Source organism: Heloderma suspectum, chromosome 1 (genome assembly GCF_057233095.1).
Source record: "Heloderma suspectum isolate Gila_16-S chromosome 1, 16-S_ref, whole genome shotgun sequence".
In the NCBI taxonomy this organism is placed as follows: domain Eukaryota; kingdom Metazoa; phylum Chordata; class Lepidosauria; order Squamata; family Helodermatidae; genus Heloderma; species Heloderma suspectum.
The window spans coordinates 424,101,017-424,122,822 of record NC_139458.1 but is presented as its reverse complement, the minus strand read 5'-3'; the positions used below and the strand labels follow the sequence as shown (position 1 = coordinate 424,122,822).

At 42.3% G+C, this 21,806-nt stretch overlaps 1 protein-coding gene across 1 annotated transcript in view; it reads left to right on the top strand.

The window, feature by feature from the left end:
• The window catches only part of PSME4 (proteasome activator subunit 4), a 106,939-nt gene that overhangs the window by 71,139 nt on the left and 13,994 nt on the right, over window positions 1-21,806 (top strand). Inside the window, exons 25-39 of the mRNA XM_084829244.1 lie at window positions 923-985; window positions 1,121-1,216; window positions 2,045-2,176; window positions 3,025-3,234; window positions 4,156-4,292; window positions 4,711-4,764; window positions 6,790-6,919; window positions 9,140-9,221; window positions 10,300-10,453; window positions 10,878-10,947; window positions 12,112-12,237; window positions 13,107-13,259; window positions 13,813-13,917; window positions 14,976-15,067; window positions 21,056-21,187. Of these exons, the coding sequence (XP_084685370.1) occupies window positions 923-985; window positions 1,121-1,216; window positions 2,045-2,176; window positions 3,025-3,234; window positions 4,156-4,292; window positions 4,711-4,764; window positions 6,790-6,919; window positions 9,140-9,221; window positions 10,300-10,453; window positions 10,878-10,947; window positions 12,112-12,237; window positions 13,107-13,259; window positions 13,813-13,917; window positions 14,976-15,067; window positions 21,056-21,187 (1,736 nt within the window). The remainder of the gene's footprint in view (window positions 1-922; window positions 986-1,120; window positions 1,217-2,044; window positions 2,177-3,024; window positions 3,235-4,155; window positions 4,293-4,710; window positions 4,765-6,789; window positions 6,920-9,139; window positions 9,222-10,299; window positions 10,454-10,877; window positions 10,948-12,111; window positions 12,238-13,106; window positions 13,260-13,812; window positions 13,918-14,975; window positions 15,068-21,055; window positions 21,188-21,806) is intronic.

The window sequence follows — 21,806 nt, the reverse complement described above, 5'->3', positions numbered from 1 at the left end:
AACCCCACCTAAAATAGGAGGATGAAGCAAAATTGAACAGCTATTGATTGCATTGAATAGACGTACTTTGCTTTTTGCTGAAAGGTTGTATAAAAACCATAAATATGTAAAACACTATTTCTTGTGAAACTGTACTGCTTTCTGAGCAAATTTGCCCAATGGGTATTCATTTGAAGGACAAGGTTATGAAGATAAACAGAAAGGCCACTCATCACTCTGAGACCAAGTATTAGACAATAAGGCCAGTATTAGGCTTATTTCAGGTGTATAACAATTTCCATGAAGGAATATGTTTTGAATCCGTTGTTAAAATGGAAGCACCGTAAAGCAGAGGCATATAGTCTCATCTGCATGTTGTTGTTGTCTTTTATGAATGAAGATGACATTGGTCACTGGGGTTTCCTTATTACTAATTGGTGACCCCGTTCCACGTCATGAGGTTATGGATTATTTAACTGGGGATTTGTGGGGATGCATGCTGCATGTAAGCAGCTTCCATTTTACTGTAAACAGCCTCCAATAAGCCTGATTGGAGGTTGTCAGTGTGATGTGTGAATCTGGACTAATGGGTTATTTAGGGGCTAAACAACCCAGGGGTTAGTTGCTAAACAACTCAGTGGTTAACCCATGGTTTGTTGTTGGGTTAACTGCTGGGTTTAGCCCCTAAAACAACCCATCAGTTGAGGTTCACACATCATGCTGACAACCTCCTATCTTGCTGATCAGAGGTTTACAGTAAACGGAAGTGGCTTATGTGGAGTGAGCCCACAATTTGCTGCCATGGCATGTGAACCAGCCTAGTAAGAGGTACCCAGAAGGAAAACCTGAGAAATCTGAGGTAAGGGCAGAGAGAAAATTCCCAGTATGTACAATGGTATTTTCATGTATACATAATGAGTTTGCTTGTTTTGTTTGTCTGCAGCTTCAAGGCAAGAAACAGCATATCAGAGCACTGCTAATTGACAGGGTCATGTTGCAGCATGAGGTAATGTGCATTACTGTACAGCCAATGTTTGGTTGTTGGCCACCCTTGAATTAGTAATACTTGTACTTATAAACATGTATTTATAAAGTGAATGCACAGACACACAAAAGTCTTAATTTGGCATTTTCTGTTTAGCTAAGAACGCTCACTGTTGAAGGCTGTGAGTATAAAAAAGTACACCAGGACTTGATTAGGGACCTTCTGCGTTTGTCCACAAGTTCGTATGGCCAGGTGAGTGTATGTAGTCTTTGGCAATTTTGAGCGGATGGGACGTTAGTGGTTCTGGTTATTTATTTAGTATACTGCTTTTCCACTAAAAATAGTTCTCATGGTGGCTAAAAATAATAAAATAGAGGTAATGAAAACATAAAAAAACAAAGATAGCCATGCTAGTCCATGAGTAAAAAGAATCCAAAATCCATGTCGCCATGGCCAGATCTGACATCTCTGGGAACGGGCATGGTTGGCGCCCTAGGCTTAGCTGTGCAAATGCAATCCTGGTCACCGCCGAAACATGGGCATCATGTTGTAGGGATGAATCCAGGTGTACACCCAAACTATGAACCTGAGTCTTCAAAGGGAGTTTTCAAACTGGTGTTTGCTGGGAATGCAGTGCTGTTCTGCTTTTAGGTTGAAACTTCTGGGAGATATATTTTTGTGCTAGCTTTATGCTTTTTAATGTTCTGTGCATTTCATTCTTCAAAGGACTCTACCACTTCCTGTCATGACTTAAACAGGATTAAAATTTACTTTGGGTAGAATTAGTGTTAGATCCAGAGATCCCACTTTATGGGAGCAAGGCGCTTCTGCACACATGGCATGGGGATTGCTAATCTTCCCATCTGCACACACTTGGCTAGTAATCCATGCTGAAGGTGACATAATCCAAAGGGGGCACTCTTATGAATGCCAGAAATCAGCTTGAAAAACAAGCAAGGGCAGGGGAAGCTGCTGCTCTGGGTTACAGGGCTATGGTCACAACAAATCACTTCATAAATTGAAGCTTTTTGTTCCTGTATTCAGCTTCTATAGGAATGTCTGTGATGTTTCTTTCTTTAGGTCAGAAACAAAGCTCAGCAGGCATTCTTCACTGCCCTAGGGACTTACAACTTTTGCTGCAGGGATATAATTCCTTTGGTTCTGGAGTTTTTGCGGCCGGATGGGCGCGATGTCACCCAGCAGCAGTTTAAAGTAAGGCTTCTGTTCATTCTCTCTATAGGTTGTTGTTTCTGGGCTACTAGTATTTGAGGTGTTTCTGAAGTTGCACCTATATGACTTTGAAATGGCTATGTTTCTCCTAAGTAGCTGTGCATAGTGAATTATGGTAACTATGAAAAACAAATAACATTAATGTCAGTATGCCTAAGACTTGCCTCCTCCCATACATTGTGAGCTTGGTTCCCTTTTGGGGATGGGGTGGTGGGAGCGATAGCCAATAGGATGGGGACAAGGGAATTAGTATTTCCGGCTTGTTTAAACTGCTTAGTTATTGAAAGGTTTCGATTCGTCTTTAGTCTTTTTGTTACCACACCCAGAGTTTTAGTATGGAGTGGGTTATTCATTCAGTTGAATAATGTGTTCCTGCTTTATGTACTAGTTTGAGGCTTATAAGGTTAGGAAATGTGCAATTGCATATACCCTCTGTCTTTCCATTTTGTTACTTATGAGGAAAGATATAACCATAATATAAAGCAATAAAGCTTAAAGGAATTATCTGCAACAGTATTTGTGCAGTATCAACAGAGTGAGGCAAGTGATGAAAGAGTGATTTTAAAACGTAATTTAAGAAGCACCGAGTTTGTGTGCACCACTGTTCAAAACTCAGTGTGCTGAATATTCACTGTTAGGTAAAACAGTGTGGGGAGTTTGCCTTGCCACTCCCTCTGAGTAGAAGTAATTTAAATCAGCATTTCTCAGATTACACTTGTATAGAGTACTACTATGTAGGCAGCTAATAGTAGACAGACTTTACTGAAGTTCTTTGAAACTATAACTTCAGTTCTAGGTTGTTAATTCATTCTAAAACTTATCTTCCATAGGGTGCCTTGTATTGTCTTCTTGGAAACCATAGTGGAGTGTGTCTGGCGAATCTTCATGACTGGGACTGCATTGTCCAAACTTGGCCTGCAATAGTCACTTCTGGACTTAGCAAAGCAATGTCTCTTGAAAAACCATCCATTGTTAGACTGTTTGATGACCTTGCAGAGAAGATCCATCGGCAGTATGAAACAATAGGACTGGACTTTACAGTAAGCATGAAATAATTATTTCACTAAGCAACTCTTTAGGAATGGCTGCATGAAGATATTGTTAAAAGTTGATGATGACCCTGAAACTCAGCAGTGGGGTGTACAAGTCTTCTGGGTGGGCCACCAGGGCAAGTAGAATTGTATCGAAGGCAGTGCTGAATTAACCCTTGTTTCAAATGTTATGCTGGCAGTGTGGTGGCTGTCAAGAATGTAAATAATTCAGGCATGACTCAGCATAGTAAGTAACTTGTATACAGTAGCTCCCACATAATTTGGAAATAGCTTAGGTTCAGAACAATATGCCAGGGAAGCAGGTAGCATTTAGAACAGTCCCTAAAGAGTTTCTGTTCTTGCTGGATGATTACGCCGCCAATGTAACATATGAAGTGGGCCAAATAGGCGAACATCTGCTTTGGGGATTAATGAGGCCAATTACGGAATGGATATGGAAGCTAAATGACCGTCCAGCAGTTGCTGCGGCGGAGCTGCTGCATCAAAGCAGTAGTCATATAGAAAATATGATTGCTGTGTTTATTGGTGATACACTGGTATCTCCTACGGTGTTCATGTGAAGTAATGCATGTTTAGTTAAACACCTGTCTACACTCATCTGAAGCTCAGAAGCAGTGGAAACCACGGGTGGAATACCCATGCACATGCAGCAGTTGTTTGCTGCATAAAGTGTGGAGCTGCTATAAACAGGAAGAAGCATGTACAACACCATGTATACAGTCATATATGGAAGACAGACATGTATATTTTTCTCTTTGTACCAGTGCTGGGAAGCCACCATGAATGACAAGGTGCCTTTGAGCCATCTATCTAGTTACTACAGAGAACACTAATTTTAGGTGATAGGTATATAAGGTGTAAAATTAGTATTCAGTCAGAGGTTTTGTTTGTGTCTCTCTCCTGCTCTAGGTTCCAGATAAATGTGTTGAGGTTGCTGTCCTCATGCAGAAATCAGGGGATCCACACAATGGCTGGACAAGCCTCAGTTCGGAGGAGATTCAGTTGGGAATTCAGCGACAGAAAGAAAGGAATGTTGAGTCCTCTCAGTAAGTGCAAAGGGTCCATAGTTAAAGATTTCATTGCGAAGTCAGAATACATTATATCTATAAGCTGCCTTGAATGCCATTTTTTTGGTAGAAAGGCAGGGCATGTATCAAATAAATAAATGAATGAAACCTAAACACATTATTTGTAATTCAACAATTTTTTGCTTTTCTTTGTAAACAATGAGGAAATTTAATAGCTACCTTGTCTGCCTCATAAGTGCTCTTTAGATCGATAACAGGCATACTGGAGCATGTAGTGTTCAATTTAAATTTTGCTTGTATGGCAACTTGTGACAAGCCTTTCATGTGCCTTTCTTGCCATAGAGAATCAAATTCTGTTTGCACTGTCACAAACCCAGGTGACATCCTGTATATTATTGAAATTTTGTAATATCTGAATGTTCCTTTTTGTTTTCAGAAACTATGAAAACTTGGTTAACAAGTTGTTAGATTGTGTGGATCAAAGAAATCTGTAAGTATGTCAGTAGTGAGTCTCTTTTTTGAAATGTAAATTGTGCTTTAGGCACTGAGAAGTTTTTAAGTAGGGCTGTGGGATTATATTATGTACTGTTCTTTCCTCCACCATAATTTAAATTCTGTGCCAGGTTTCAGTTCATATATAAACGAATCAAAAGATCACCCAGTCCTGACCTTTGGGTCTAAGCAGAACTAATCCCCCACTGGCTGTACTAGATGGGAGTTGAATAGTGTGATTACTTTAGCTAATTATACATTGATGATTCTTTGCCCAGCAGCTACTTCCGAGTAGCCTGCGTTTAAGTCAGCTGGTACTGGTTGGAAGTTGTCTGAAGATTGATCATGTACCACATTTTGGTTCTTAATATTTTTTTTTCCTAAATTGTGTTTACCTTGAATTAAAGCACAAGTTATCTTCTGACTCAAAGTAGCAGGTTGTGATAATCCCAACCTGTGGTTATTTATTCTGATGCCATTATCCTACTTTGAGGAAATCATGGTTTAGCAGTGTCCCTCTTGCTATACTCCACTCCTTCAGTTCCTTCACGGTCAATCAGGAGGAGTCAAAGGAAATACAGAGAATGTTCTGCTGGTACCACTTTTGGATTAAGGTTCGATCTGCATTGCACTACAGAAATTGCTACTGTAGAGCTGTGTGTGACATGCTTCTTCCAATAATAGGCTCTTGAAATATGGGAGTGCTCCTGCAGGTTACTCCTGTGACTAAAGCTGAGGTCAGGGAAGATTCATGCATGCAGCTTCCAGGAAAGATGACTCTAAATGCTCCAGGAATTAGGGCTGTGCACAGACCCCCCCCCCCCCGATCCGCTTCGGATGCTATTTGGACTGCCTCCACTTTGACTCAGATCCGAATCCAAAGTGAGATTCAGATATCTGGATTGCCCATTTTTGGCGTTTTCCCATGGGAAAACCAAACGGTCATAACTTCGTTGTTTTTATGATACAGGCATGAAATTGGGGGACCTCCTCCCCGCCAGAGGAGGCCACATGCAAAATTTCAGGCAGTTTGGCCCAGTGGTTTTTGTGCTAGGCGGGGTTAAAATCTGATGTTTTCCACAGAAACTCTCAAAGCAAAGAGCTGTAACTTCTCCATGTTTCCACACATGCACATGACACCTTGACCTCTCCCAGCCCCCCTTGAGGGCATTGTAACCCCCAAAGCCCAGGCTGTTTGGCCCACTGGCTTGTGTGCTAGGTGCAGGTGAAAATTAACTTTTCCCACCAAAACTCCCAAAGCAAAGAGCTATCACTTCTCCCTGTGTGCACAGACGTGCATGAAACCTTGGCCGCTCCCAGCCCCCCTGGAGGGCATCCCACTTGCCACATTCCAAGCTGTTTGGACCACTGGCTTATGGGCTAGGTGCAGGTTGAATTTGTTATTCTCAGAAACTCAGACCAAACTCAGAAGGGGAAGTATGTTGAAGCGGAGGTCACTATCCCTGCTGCATGTTTCTTTGAAGTGCAAAACAACCCTTATTCAGAAGAATCACCGGCTCAGCCTCTCTATGGCTGAATACACACATTACCTGGCAGGCAGGCTGGAAGGGGTGTTTTTTTTTAATCTTTTGTTTATTTATAGCACACACTAAATGAGTATTTTGAATGTATCTTGAATGAACACGGTCAGTGCCTAGCCTAGAAGGGCCACATACTGTGGCTGTTTTCTACAGATGCTGTCAATTGCGGAAGTGGTGTTAACTTTCAGTTGTTGCTGACAATCCCCCCCCCTTTGGATTTTTTCAGATCCTGACTACTTCCTCCTACATTAATGCATGTCTAATTTATTTTAATCTCCACTGCTACATATTACCTTAAAATTAAAGCTGTCTAAAAATATTTTTGTTGTCCAAATGAGAGTTGAATTGATTGTGTGCCAATACTGGGGTGGAGTGCTGTTATGGTGGCCAGAGGAGTTGGTTTAGCAGTAAACTGTGTTTGGTACAATTCACTCTTCCCATAGTGTAGTTTGATTATTCATCCCTCTCTTTTTCCCCCTCAGCCCTTGGAAGTTTGAGCACATTGGCATTGGCTTTCTGTCCCTGCTATTAAGAGATGACAGAGTGCTACCTGCAAGAGCTGTAAAATTCTTTGTGGGATGTCTCAACCATGATGCTCTAGTGGTTCGTAAGGTAAACATGACAAGTGGATTTAAATACTTGCTGCAACTTGGTTGCTGATGTTGATCCCATTACACTTAACCAAGGGGTAGATTCATATGAAGAAGTGATATTTACTGTTGATGTTGTGAATGAGCCCCAGCACACTACCACATTATGGGCAAATATTAAAAAAATCAGACTTTCCAGCTATGTGCTGGCTGGCAGAATTTCCCAGTCCACACAGGGGAATCACTTCACACGGGTAATGCCCTGATGTTCCATACTTGAGTTGCAACTGTAGTGCAAAGTGAATGCATGGATTAGGCCTTAGTAAATCATTAGATAGGGATCATAGGATTCCTACGTAGTCTTGTATCAAGTCAGACTATTTGTCCATCTAGCCCAGTCTTCCCCAACCTGGTGCCTTCCAAAAGTTTTGGACTACAACTCCCAGCACTCCTGTCTATTCTGACTGGCAGCAGCTCTCTAGGTTCTTGGGCTGAGGTCTTTCCCATCACCTGTTAACCTGATCATTTTGAGTAGAGATGCTGGGGATTGAACTTGGAGCCTTCTGCATGCAAAGCATGTGCTGTATTACTGAGCAGTGGTCCCTTCTGCAGTGAACTATTGGAAGTTTTTTCTGAATCTGTAGGAAAAATTAAATGGGAAGAATAGTGAGTCAGGCCTAATGCTCTATAGAGAGTCTGGTTTGCATGCTTGCTTTTCAGGTCCTTGAAGCTGCTTTATGGACTAGAAAGTTCTTCTACATAGGATGGGATAAAAATGTGATACAGGCTGCATTCAGATGTCACATTAACCCCATTGTGGCTTAATAAGCTACTTGCAGAAGTTTATTTTTTAAATAGTTCACAATGCCCCGCCACACGACTGGGCTAATAAGCTACTGTGAGTATCTTCTTAAGCTGCTGTGTGTAATTTGACCTACCCCGCCCCCTCTCCTGCTGCAGTCCTCCCGTCCAAGCAGTGGTGCTGTTTCACCTCTAAAGTGCTGGAAATTTGCAGGATCTGGACAAAACTTAATGCACAGCCTTTCCCAGTTAGGAGGCACCCGATCCATCATCAAACCACTGTGCGATCAGTCACCAAGCAGTGAAAATCCCAATTGCAGCAAAAAAAGTGGTGGTGGCTTTAAACCCTTGGTGGTTTGCAGGATCAAGCCCAACTTCACACACAGCCTCTCCTAGTCGGGAGGTGCCCAATCCACCACAGGAGCAGAAATCCCAAGTTCAGCAAAAAGGGGGTGGTGGCGGTAAACCTTTGGGGGTTTGCAGGATCAGTACCAAACTTCACATGCAGCATGTCCTAGTTGGGAGGTACCCGATCCACCATCCAAACCCTGTGCAAGTACCCCAGAGGAGCAGAAATCCCGGAGCAGACATATGATCAACCGTATTTTCGCTTGATCGCTAAAGCACTGAAGTGCTTTAGTGATCTCAAGTCCTCAGCCCAGCCTCCATTGCCAAAATGAAAATAGGCTGAGGATTCTCCCTCAAATGAAAATGCCCCTGCAGCTGGAATACAGGCTTGTCCTAATGTCAAGCCTGTATTCCATCCCGGGTGTGTGTGTGCATTTTCATTTAATCTGAAGCCCTCAGTCTATTTTCATTTTGGCAATAGAGGGTTGAGGGCTTTAGTGATCAAGTGAAAACACATCCCCCACCCCAGGCTCGAATGCGGGCTTGTCATTAGGACAACCCTGTATTTGAGCTGTTCGGGGGAGACGACACATTTTCACTTGGTCGCTAAAGCGCTTTCAGTGATCCATAGCCAGAGCAGAGCTGCAGTGGTTTTGACTGCTCTTGCTGCACAGCTCTCTAACCAGCCAAAATAACCCACAGTGATGGACAGATGGCATGATAATCCACGGTGGGTTAAATAAATCGCACTGCAGACCGTGGGTTGTTGGCGTGGGTTATTTTGGTTGATTAAGCCATTGTGGGTAAAAAAAATTCCCAACAGATGACACAATAACCCATGGTGAGTTAAGTAAACCATCATGGGTTAACTAACTCATTGTCAGTTATGTCATCCAAACCCAGTCACAGACTAAGTGGGAAGGGCATATCTACTTGTCACCTAGCAGTGGTCCACTTGTGGGTAGTCTTGTAGTATGAGATGGAGAGAGGAGGTCAGTGTTAGATTCCTTTTTTAAAAAGAAGGCTGGTAATTAAGCAGTTGCCTATACTGAATTCGTAAAATACATGAGTTAATCCTCACGCTTCTTTTTAGATGGCAATCTCTGCTGTAGCTGGCATCCTCAAGCAATTGAAGAGGCCTCACAAAAAGGTGTCCATATGCCCTTTCCAAATCAGTAAGTGTGTCAAACAAAAACAATTTTAGGTCTGAAGCCACCATAAACTGCTAATAAGACCTTTTCATTAGTTTGTAAAAGTGCAAACTGAAATATGTACTCGAATAAAATGCAAAATTGTGCATCCTTAAGTTGCTTTTGCCATGAGGTATGAGGTTTGCTTGCTGCTTTGATGGTTCTCCATGTGAATAATTTTTTGTGTGGACTAGCTACCATGCCCAGTGCAGTTTCAAAATAAACATAAAATAGCAGCAAATAGGGGAATAAAATATTATGCGTGCCACTTACATCATGCATTTTGGTTAATTAAAAAAAAGGAATTAAATAAAGGTGGTCATATGGCTAATTAATAAAATCTTGATAACTTTCCCTTACCCTTGCAGCATCAAGAGGAAATTTAGCAACATCCCTTGTAATATATTTTGTTAATCTTTCAATAAAAAACTAATCAACATTCAATAGGTTTGTGCATAGTCAGCTGAAGTTTCCTGAGCAAAACTGCCCTCTGAACTTTGTACAATTCACACAACACTAAATAATGGTCTCTCCCACTTCTAAGGTGCTAATTCTTGTTTCTCTTGTATGACAGAGGCCAGTTAAACCAATTTGCAGTAATTGTAGCCTATAGTAGTATTCATAGAATAGAATAGTAGGGTTGGAAGGGGCCTATAAGACCATCGAGTCCAACCCCTAAGATATTGTGTATCTTAGTAGGCATATTATAGTTGTGCTTGGTTTGTTTCAGTAGTATTGATTAAATAATAATAAGGAAATCAAGAGGGTTTAGTTCATAATGCACTTCGAGTAGTTTTACTCCCATTTGAAAGCAAATGCTGTATGACTTCCATTTATAGAAAATATAGATTACTCAGAATAATCAGATTCCCTCTGGAGAGACATGCAAATAAACATGTGAGTCAAAGATACAAAAAACATTATCCATAAACTCTTAAACTACCTGTCTCAGGAAAATGCTGACAGCTGCAGTCACAAGATGAAAACAGGAAATACCAAGTGCATGCTGGTGAGTAAATTTAGTAGACAGTGATTTTCTCTCTCTCCTTTTTTTAACTCATAGGTGGTGCCCCTCGGCCTCCTGATATTCAGGGTGGTGACAGACCCGACAACCAGTGGCTGCATTATGAAAGTGCCAGCGTACCAAAGACTAAACAGGCTTGGGCGGCCTGCTGTTTTGTGGAGAAAACACACTGGGGATACTACACCTGGCCTCAGTAAGTGCTGGCTTGTCTTTCCCCTCCAGCTAACATTGAAGGGAGTTGAGGCACTTCAGAGCCTACATCAAACCATGAGTGCTTTCCAGACATCTCACTGATTAACATCATGCCCTGCTTGTACTTGATTTAATAGGGTAGTCAAAATTATTTCTTCAATGTATCTTTTATATTAATTTAACTCTTTGGGGAATGTAAATATAACTAATAGGTGAGGTGGGATCTAAATTTAGACTTGGCCGTGTTCCTTCTTAAAAAGACTGACTGCTTTACTTGTTCTAGAATTTTGCTTTCTTTTGTCACTGCTGTTGTGAGTTGTGACACAGTGCAGTGGTGAACCAGGAATTGGTGTTACTATGGCTTGTTTTTGGGGTCAAAAATATTGTTAGCTATCTGATAATTTTTTTCTTTTTGCAATTTTTAGAAATATGGAAATCTATGCTTCTGCAGAAGAACAGCCAAAGCTTGGGAGAAATAGAAAGGAACTATCAGAGGTGAATGTGATACTTTTAAACCCTTGGTGTGATTCATGTTTGAGAGTATATGTTTTTTCCTTTGTGTTTGTGGTTGAGTTTGAACAGTCACAGCCCACATGGGGTATCTGGATTCCACATAGATGCAAATTAAAATAGGAATGCAAATAATGACTTAACTAATTATTCACAGAATAACATGTTGCTAATAAGTTGCATGGCTGCTCCAATCATGTTTGACATGGGTTTTTTCTGTCTTGGGGATTCAATCTATGAATGAAATGTAGCATCTTGGTGATTTTCCTTCATGGGAATATCAGTTGAAGGCAACTACACACAGCTTCTCTGCATTGGTTCACACATGCATACTTTTCTAACTGCAGCATGAAAAAATTCTCGTTTGGACCATCATAAATCTGTATGTCTAAGCATCACCTCAAATGCAGCGGTTTTTTCATAGAGTAAGTTCAGGTATTCAGCTGCCAGTTAACAAGACTTCAAGAATGATGTATAGAGAAATCATGCGATGCACAGGTATGTGTGTCAGGCCTTTGTATCAGGGAAACATGAATGAAGTAGCTTTTGGTCTCTTAAGAGAACAGAATTTAACATATGAAGCAGTATTACACTGTCAGGCCATTGGTCATTTAACCAAGCAGTGAATTTCTAGGGTCTTAAGCAGGTATTTCCCAGTACCTGCCACTGAAGGTCTCATGTTAGGGAGTGCACAGTGGTCCCCCTCAAAGTTGATTTTCTCTGGCTGTTTGTAGGTGATCTGGCTATTATTTTAGCATATCGGTTAGTTTATTGTCACACTGGTTCATGCAGTATGTGGGTAAGTTCCTTGCTGACTCAGACACTCACTGAACTAAGGATGGAAAGGTAAGGAAGAAAAAATAACAAATTGTGGTAGAAAACAATCACGTGAGGAGTTCGAAGGCTGAAGATTTTTGAACACTTTGTCCTTGCCAAGAATGTGAAAATTCCAAACTCTTCCAGTTCTTCTGATGGACATGGAAAAATAAGACTGATTTGAAGGTTAAGGGGCCTCAAAGTTGAGACCATACACTATGCAGAATTTTTCCCAACACAATCCTGACTGTTATACTAATAAAGTAGTGCTTTTTAAAGTTTCATTACACTGTTGTTACTTTCTTTTTTTTTCCTCTTTTTTTTTTTTTACAGGTGGAACAAGTCATTTATGATCACTTTTCTGATCCCAAATTTGTTGAGCAGTTAATCAAATTTCTCTCTTTAGAAGACAGAAAAGGAAAAGACAAGTTTAATCCTCGCAGATTTTGCCTCTTCAAGGTAACTAGTTATCTATTATTTTGATTACTTGCCTCTTCTAGAAAATGATCAGATCCATACGGGAAAATCACTACTCTAAATGGCCCATGTAGTTAAGCCTTTGGAACTGTTATACCACATATTATTGGTGCCATTCTGACAATCATTCAAGGTTTTATAAACCATGGTTTATGAAGTTGGGAACAAGTGCTGTGGCCATTTTTTCCTCCATAGCTCCTCCACATCATCCTTCACACACTGCTTCAGAACTTAGTTTCTGACTTGTATTAATTCAGAATTCCCTCTTACTTTCAAACTGAGGAACTCTGGGTCAATGTTGGGTAACAAAACAGGATCTGTTTGGCTTCACAAATATGAACAATGATTTATGAAGTCTTGAATGACAGTCAAAACTGAGCCAATGTTTTCACTGCATTGCCTTCTGTAAGACTTCCATTATTAAAGATGTCTCCATAACTGTGGATTAACTGTTTTGTTTTGCCCCTTGCCTCAGTTCCCACACAGCATAGTAAACTGTTTTTCAAACTTAGGCAGATTTTAAGAAGCCACTTTAGGGGTTATAATTCAGGAATGGTAGCAAAATACACCACTACATATTCAGATTTCTAGTGCTCTTCCATTGATCTTGGCTTGTGCATCTTTTAAAGCTAAATCTAATATCCCACATTATGTCTATAACATGTTGTATTAAAAAATACAACTTCACAAGTGTGCATAGTATTAGTGGGTGGAAAAGCTCCTTCCCTTTCAAATATTGTTGATGTGCTCTAAAGAGTTAACACTGAAGAACAGTTAAATTACACATCTTTTTGTAAAAGTTATAAGAGATATTCAAGCTTTACACTAAACCTTGCATCTTGTTTTAACAGGGCCTATTCAGAAACTTTGATGATGCCTTCTTGCCCATATTGAAACCCCACTTAGAACGTCTAGCTATAGATTCCCATGAAAGTCCCCAGCGGTGTGTAGCTGAAATTATAGCTGGTTTGATAAGAGGGTCTAAACACTGGACATTTGAAAAGGTAGTATATGTTTTGTTTACTTTTTAAAAAATACGTATGAAATTCCAGTTGCCTTAGAGTTAAAAAAGCTACTATTAATTCCTGAAGAAGAGCAGTATATAATTAAAAAAATAATACAATTTCAGATTAAAAAAAACACCCATAGCTACTTGAAAGTTGTCCGCCCCCCCACCCCCAACTTAAAGATTGTAAATTTGTGTTAATCAGTTTTTGGCATTTCCTAAACAAGTACATCAAATTTTGAATTATATTTTCCTAATATCAGAATCATGAGTTGAGATTAAGGAGGTTTAAATGCTGAACAAATAATAAGGATTATTTGAATCTTGCTCTCGGAGCCTTTAAGATAGGCTGCGGCCCCCAAATCTTTAACGACTCTGTGTTCTTAGGCTGTGGTTCCTCCAAAACAAAATCTGCAGGAGCTGTGATAGCAGCTTGGATTTGCATATTGATATGTTGCTACACCCTTGTAAGAATTTAAATCCTGTGCTGAGAGAGATTACAGGTGTCACATATGTCTCATAATATCATCTTTGCCTGCCTTCATTTACAGGTAGAGAACCTCTGGAAAGTTCTTTGTCCACTTCTTAGAACAGCTTTATCCAACATTACAGTGGAGACTTACAATGACTGGGGTACATGTATAGCAACCTCATGTGTAAGTCCTGTACATTCCTTTTTAATTTTCCACATTTAGAAATCACACAGGGGGTTCCATTCTCCACTCTGTTTATTACTCACTCTTTAGACTTGGGTTGGTTCCAAGCACATTCCAGTTACCTTGTGGAGAGGAAGAAATGTCCAGTGTAGTTAGGCAGTCCTATCACAACTCTTCTCCTAGCTCAGGGTGTGTTCTCTTGCTGTATGGGGGGCAAGATGTCTCCTTACTCCCACTTCTTCATTGCTTCTTCCTCTCTACATTTCTTGGCTTTGCTATTATCTTCACTTGCCTGGCTGTAAAGCGTCCTTGTGGTCTGTCTGGTGCATGCAAGGCAAGGCTTGAGCTTTGCTGGGATCACTTCTCTTGTGGGCCAGATTACTTCACCTGTCATGTGATCCAAGAAAAACGCTGCTTTCTAATTATTGGGACTCTGACTCGTCCTGTGATTACAGGGAAGAATAGCACCTTATTTAGAGAGGAAATTATAGCTATGGCTGCTGATTCTAATTTTCACATATATGCAGAAAATAGAGTGAAACTTTTTAATGAGTATTTGCAGTGCAGTCCTATGCTAAAGGTTGCAGTCCTGTGCATGCTTACTTGAGAGTAAGTCCTGTTGAATTTGGCGAGACTTCTGAGTAAGTCATGCATAGGATTGGCAAGACTTACTTCTGAGTAAATGTGCATAGGATTGGGTTTATAAGGCTTACATCCAAACCTTGGGCATGCTCAGAGGGATTTAACTAAATTTGGATAAGATGGAACCCAGTGTAACTTTTTACAAGAACATTTTATATAAGCTAGCATTTTAGTACTGGAAATGTTTTACAATAACTTTTATATTCTGAAAATAGCTTCAGTTTCGATTTTGGGGTGGGGGATGGAGTTGTTGGGGTTTGGGGGCGGGGTGGAGGAAGGCACTGTTATGCTATAAAATCCCCTTTCTTACCCAGCACAAATTTTTGACACTGACTTGTCTTTCAGAGAGCTTTACTAAGATTTCTTTTGCCAGAAATAATTTTGCCCTTCTTGCTTTTTAAATCTTGTTAATACAGGAGAGCAGGGACCCCCGGAAATTGCACTGGTTGTTTGAATTGTTGTTGGAGTCTCCACTGAGTGGTGAAGGAGGGTCGTTTGTCGACGCATGGTAAAAACTTTAATTTTAGCCGTTTGTGGGGCAAGGCATGAATGACAGCGGTGCTCATGTTTACACAGGCCACATTGTTCCTGTTCCTGCTGGGACTCTGGAAATTTACTGCTAGTCAGAGTAGGCAGTGCTAGGTTAGATGTCCCAGTGGTCCGAGGTGGCTTAGGACAGCTTGTAATTGCTTATGCTATTCATAGAATCTCTATCAGGGATAGACAACTTGGTGCCCTCCAGATGTTTTGGACCACAACCCCCACTTTGTGAACCGCCCAGAGAGCTTTGGCTATTGGGCGGTATAGAAACAAACAAACAAACAAAAACAAATAAATAAATAAATATAAGGCATTGCCAGCATGGCTAAGGTTAGGGATTCTGGGAGTTGTAGTCCAAAACATCTGGAGGGCACCAGGTTGCCCATCCCTGATTTATATGAACCAGCACTATTGAGGATGATTCTTTTTGTGAAGAAGGCAGGATGGCCACTTAAATATTCAGGTTGCTGAATACGTGAAGGTTTAGGAATCTTTTCCCTTAAGGGCACAATTGGAGGAGGAGGAAAAGTCATCCTGCATGTGTGCGTGTGCGCGCACACGCACACACAGATTAATACAACACTTAAACTTTCTTCTTTGTGGTCTCTGTACATCACATGTACAGGCTCTGCGCCTGCGCGGATCCTCAGTTCGGGAAACTTCTACAGCAGTTAGAGGTTAGAGCAACTGAAGGTTTCAGTTCGGGAAACCTTCCCCCACCATCCCACTGCACATGCTCCAATAGGTTCCCACCCAACCCCTCAGTTCTTTGTTGACCACCATTGTGACAGCACTCGATAGAAGGGACTTCTTGGTCATTTTGAATGTGCTGAGGGAATTCTCTGGCTTTTTCTACTTCTTTCTTCCTATAGTCCTTCTTTCTTTCAAGTTGTTCATTTTGTATTATTTTTTATTTTAGGCCTTTGGTGGTCATTTGATCACATTGCACCTTAGGGCATATGGTCATTAAGGCCCCTTTCAGAAAGTGCATCTGCTGTGGGAGTAAGCTTCCCCTAACTGATGAACACTCTTTGTGTCTTCTTTGTTTAGTCGAGGGGACATATCATGGAGTCTTGCCATCACCATGTGTTATTTAGTAAGCAGGCGTGAAAAAAATGTGCTGATAGACTCAAGGTGATTCTCCAAGAGAAAGCTTTAAAGGCGGCAGACACCCAAAAAATGTTAGCGGCCTCTTCATCAGACCAACCAAAGGGATACAGCCAAGGTGGGAGATAAGCCTCTTCAGGCAGAAAGGATCGAGAAATCAGTGGGCTCATCTTCTCAGTCAGCTCTGGCTCTAACCATGGGCTGCCCTGACTCTCCTACCCCAGGATGCTTTTTGGTAGCTTCTTTGGCTAAAAAGCTATTTAAAAAGGCACAGACTTCTAAGTCTTCTGAAGTCCAGAAGAAGAAGAGGAAGGAGTTGAAAAAGTTTCCTTCTCTGGTTAAGATCACTGCCCGTCTACTGATGGTCCCGCTGATGTTAGAATCACCGATCCCGATGGGACTTGAACCCTCGGTAGCAACATCGGTACTGATGCCAATAGCATCTATTTCGGAAGGGGAGATGCAAGACTTTATGCTGACTTGAGATTGCAGATTGGAGGAGCTGGTTGGTGAGCAGGCATACCTACCGTGAGTATTCCCTACAATTGGTTTTCTCTGCCTACTCTTGCAGAGGTGAACCAGCACCTGAGTTTTGGACAAGACAGTATCAAGACAGGACTAGGTCCCCCCACTCAGATGGGGAGCAAGGATTAGAGTGTTCTCTGCCCTCGAGACATTGCTATGATTGGGACGATTGGAATTACTATCAACATTATTAATACTCTTATGGCCAATATACCTGTCCAGGATTCCTGTGACATCACCAGGAATTCTCTCCATCAGCTTCACTGTCTTGGCACTGATTGAAGGGAGTTTTTTGCTGCCACCACCACCAACTGTGAGTGTGCCAACCTCCTCCACTGCTGTCACCGACATCAGTGCTGTCTCCTCCTTCTCTTAGACTGTTGGTACCGAGGGCTCCCAACACTCAGAAAGTGATTGAGCATAGAGCTCCCTCTCTGCCACCTCAAACTAAGCCTCTGCGTTGCGACAGCCAGGAATGTTCTTCCTGCTCCCCAGCAGAGGATTACCGGTTGGATTCTAACTCTGTTTCCTCTGTTGCTCCTTCAGTCTCTTCGCCAGACAGAGCTGTGGGTTTGCAGGACCCATCACCACCTTCAGAGGATATGGGGCATTTTTCTGAACAAGTTTCTAGGATGGCCCAGTCTCTTAGTCTTGGAACTCAGCAGCCTGTTGAGAGAGTTAAAGGTCCAGTGTTTGATGTGATCCATACGGAGTTGAGTGCGCCGCTGGCCATCCCATTTCTGCCAACCCTACTACAGGTGGTGCAACTATCTTGGAAGGTACCCTCCTCCATGACTTTGACCTCTAAAAGACTGGAGAGCATGTATCATGTGCAGGAGAAAGATGCGGGGTGTTTGTTTACTCATCCCCCACCATCATTATTGAGTTGTTGTAGGGTTGGTCTCATCAGGTCCATTCATCTCTGGTGGACAAGGAAGGCAGAAGATTAGATTTAATGGGCAGACAGATCTATTCCTCTGCTTCTCTTGGTCTACGAGTCACAAATTACCAAGCTACCACGGCTCGCTATCACCTCTTCCTGTGGAAGGATTGGCTGTCTATGTGATTACCTCCCAGACGATCAGCACGAGCTGGTGTGTATGTTTCAGTCAAAGCTACTAAATTAGTGAGGCAGCAGATCAACACTGCTCGACACCAGGTGGATTGTGATGCCAAAGCTATGGTGGGAGCTATAGCACTGCAAAGGCATGTCTGATTAAGGTAAGCTGGACTTACGCAAGAGGCCCATTCCTGAATAGAATATTTTCTGTTTGATGGTGAGGGGTTATTCAGTTCCAAAACTGACAAGGCTATGGATATTATACAGAAGGCGAGGACCACAACACGGAAGATGGGATTCTCACAGGCACAGCCGGTTTTCAGTCAGTTTTCCAGCAATCTCGGTCCCAAGCAGATCGCCAGGCCCATCAGCAACTAGCATCGCAGCAGAAGCACCATTTCACTTTGACATCAAAGTTCCAGTCACATCGCAAGGGGAATCACTTCCTGAAGAAGCAGCGTCTTTGACTGTCACCCTTTGCCACTCCGTCCCTCGGACCAGTTCTGCATCTTCAGCTCACGTCTCTCTGCTTTCCTTCCAGCATGGGAGTATATAACAATGGATTGTTGGGTTCTCACTATGTTCATCAAGGATACAAAATCAAGTTCGATGCTCTCCCTCCCTTTTTGGGCATCAGAACCATGGCTCCATCTCAAGTGCTTCTCAAAGAGATAGACAAGTTATTTTAAAAGGGCGCGATCCAACCGGTCTCTCCTCAAGAGATGCACGGAGGTTTCTATTCCTGGCATTTTACAGTGCTGAAAAGGGATGGTGGGCTTTGCCTGATTCTGGATCTCAGAGGAGTCAACGCTTTCATTTCACCCAAGACGTTCAGAGTGACTACGTTGACTTCGATCCTACGCTTGCTACAGACACATCAATTCCTTGAAGCTTCTCAGCATTGACAAGGCTTTATGGGCCTTCACTGTAGTCCTTAGGGGTCAACAAATACAAGGTGCATCTGACAACACTGTTGTATTCTACCTGAACAAGCAAGGGGGAACTCACGCCATACCACTGATTTGTCTAACGACGCAAATCTTGGATTGGTGCATTGCTCGAAGGATTGACCTCACTACAATACACATTGCAGGCAAGGACAACTGCCTAGTGGACCACCTCAGCTGCTCCTATCAAATGTCTCACGAATGGGAGCTCAATACAAGCGTACACAGCAGAGTGTTCCATCAATGAGGTCACCCCTCTCTGGACTTGTTTGTGATGGAGGAGAACACAGTATGCTGGAATGTCTGCAGCTGGGAAGGTGTCAGGTCCCTTGGAGATGTGCTAGCCCACATCTGGAAAGGATACCTCCTATATCTGTTTCCCCTATTTCCCCTTCTAACTTCGGTGATGGTGAAGATGGAGAAGGACTGCATGGACGGTATCCTGATTGCACCTTGGTGGCCATGGCAGCCATGGTTTGTCAGACTCCTATGCCAGTCCGGAGCAGAGTACTTTCAACTACTGTTAGTACCAACCCTGCTCTTCAGGGATGGAGGCAAAGTTCGGCACTGGAACCCACTTACCTTGCGTCTCACGGCATGGAGCATAAGGCATTAGAATGGTCAGGCTTATCTTTCTGAACCAGTTGATCCTTGAGGCAGCCAGGAAACCTGCCACTAGGAGGTCCTATGCAAGTAAGTGGGCATGTTTTTCCACGTTTGCTAAGGAGAATGACTTTGATCCTGTCCACTGTGTTATTCCAGACATTCTTAGATTTTTATTGTTGCCCCCATGAGAAAGGGCTTAAATGCTCCTCTCTTCAGATTTACCTAGCTGTCATTTTGGCTTCACGTTCCCACACTGACAGGTATTCTGTTTTCTTGCACCCCTTGGTTCGACGTTTTCTGTGGGGTATTAAGAATCTTTCCCCTCCAGTGAAATACTTGGTGCCAGCATGGAGCTTGTCTGTAGCTTACATGCACTTAGCCCAAAAAGTTTGAACCACTTGCTACAGCAAACCTTCATCTTCTCTCCCTAAAGGTGTTTTTTCTAGTAGCTGTCACCTCTGCTTGGCATTCTGGAGAACTATACGCTCTTCAAGTGGATCCCCCATACTTACTCTTTCATAGAGATAAAGTGGTGCTTCGCCCCAATATGGCCTTCTCGCTTAAGGTCATATCGGATTTTCACCTGGGTCAAGATGCAGTTCTTCCTGCTTTTTTCACCTCATCTTCATCGCCAATAGAATATTGCACACGTTGTATGGTTGTAGAGCCCTGGCGTTTTATCAAGCCAGGATGGAGTCATTTCAATGATCCCAGTGCTTGTTTGTCTGCTGTGGGGCCTCCCAAAAGGGGTTACCTGTTTCATCCCAGCATCTGGCATCATGAATGGTACAGTCTTATTAAACTAACCTATGAGCTCAGAGGCTTAGACTTGACAAGTGAGAGCACACTCAACCAGAGCAGTCACAACTTCAGTGGTGTTCAACAGAAGGGTGCCATTGCTGGATGTATGTAGGGCTGTGATGTGGTCAACCTCCTCCACATTCATTAAGCATTACTATCTGGATGTTCAAGCCAGGAAAGATTGCTCCTTTGGGCGAGCAGTTCTGTCAGAGGTTCTGCGATAGGACACCGACCCACCACCTGGTGAGTAAACTTGTTAATCACCCATATGTGATATGCACAGATACCAGGAAGAAGAAAGTCAGGTTGCTTACCCATAACTGGAGTTCGAGTAGTCATCTGTGCATTTACACAACCCACACACCATCCCCACTTCGGGGTCAATGTCATTCTTTATGTTGGTACTGAAGTTCCCTGGGTTTCAAGGGAACCACAACTGGCAGTCTCCTTGGAACTGAGGGATTAGGTGGGAACCTGTTAGAGCATTTGCAGTGGGATGGAGGGGGAGGGTTCCCACCAAAATACCTCAGTTGTAGAAGTTTCCTGATTGAGGCTTCACACAGGCACAGAGCCCGTATGTGTGAATGCATAGATGACCACTCGAAGAACTCGTTACAGGCAAGCAACCTGACTGTTCTTAATATCCATGCAGGTTGTACCTCTGTAAGTTTGATTTTCATTTCTACGAATGAAAATGTTTTATATGATGACTGTTTTTTAATTACATGAGCAATTGCTAATTCATCTGACCCACCGTAAGCCGAAAATGCAAGGAATGTCTTCACTAGCAAGTGCAGTGTAAGGGTTTTGTTTTTGCCGTGCCTAAGGTTCTTTGGGGAAGATAAAGGTGCACTTCCCTAAATTATAACCTTAATTGCTACACACACTGGTCTGTCTTCTTTTTCTTCAGTCGTCTGTATGTACTGCAAGGAGGCCTTGCACAGCAAGAATGGCGAGTACCAGAGCTGCTGCACAGATTGCTAAAGTACCTGGAACCTAAACTCACCCAAGTTTACAAAAATGTCAGAGAGAGGATAGGAAGGTTAGTATTACCTTCTTGAATCCTTTCATATTATCTTTAGGTCTGCAACTTAAAAAGAAAACTTGATTAAAAAGATGCCTCTGGATAATTGAGCAGTAGACTGTGGGTGGCAAGCACCATCTTAAAAGATGCATTCCTCTTCCCACATGCAAGAGGGAATGCCTTTTCTAAGATGGTGCTTGCTGTGATGCATGCATGCATCATAAAAACAAGGAAAGTATGCCTTGTTTCTTCAGAAATATTTTATATGCGAACTCATATTGATTTAATTGATCTTTTTGTTGGACAGAGCAGATGAAGCATATCACTCTAGTCCTATTGGATCTGCATTGGTTATCTGTTTGTTTCCAGGCTCAACTCAAGATGCTCATCCTTAACTTTAAAGCCCTAGATGGCTTGGGGCCAAATTCTCAGTATTGCCTTGTCTCATATGTGTCTACATACACTTCATTTGACATCTGAGGTCCTTCTCCATGACCCCAGTTGGCTGAATTTTGATGGGTAGGCCCCAAGGAACAGAGCCTTTTCAGTTGTGACACCATTACTCTGGACTGCCCTCCCTTGAGAAGCCCATATGACCTCATCACTATATGCCTTCCAGCTCCAGGCAAAGACTCTT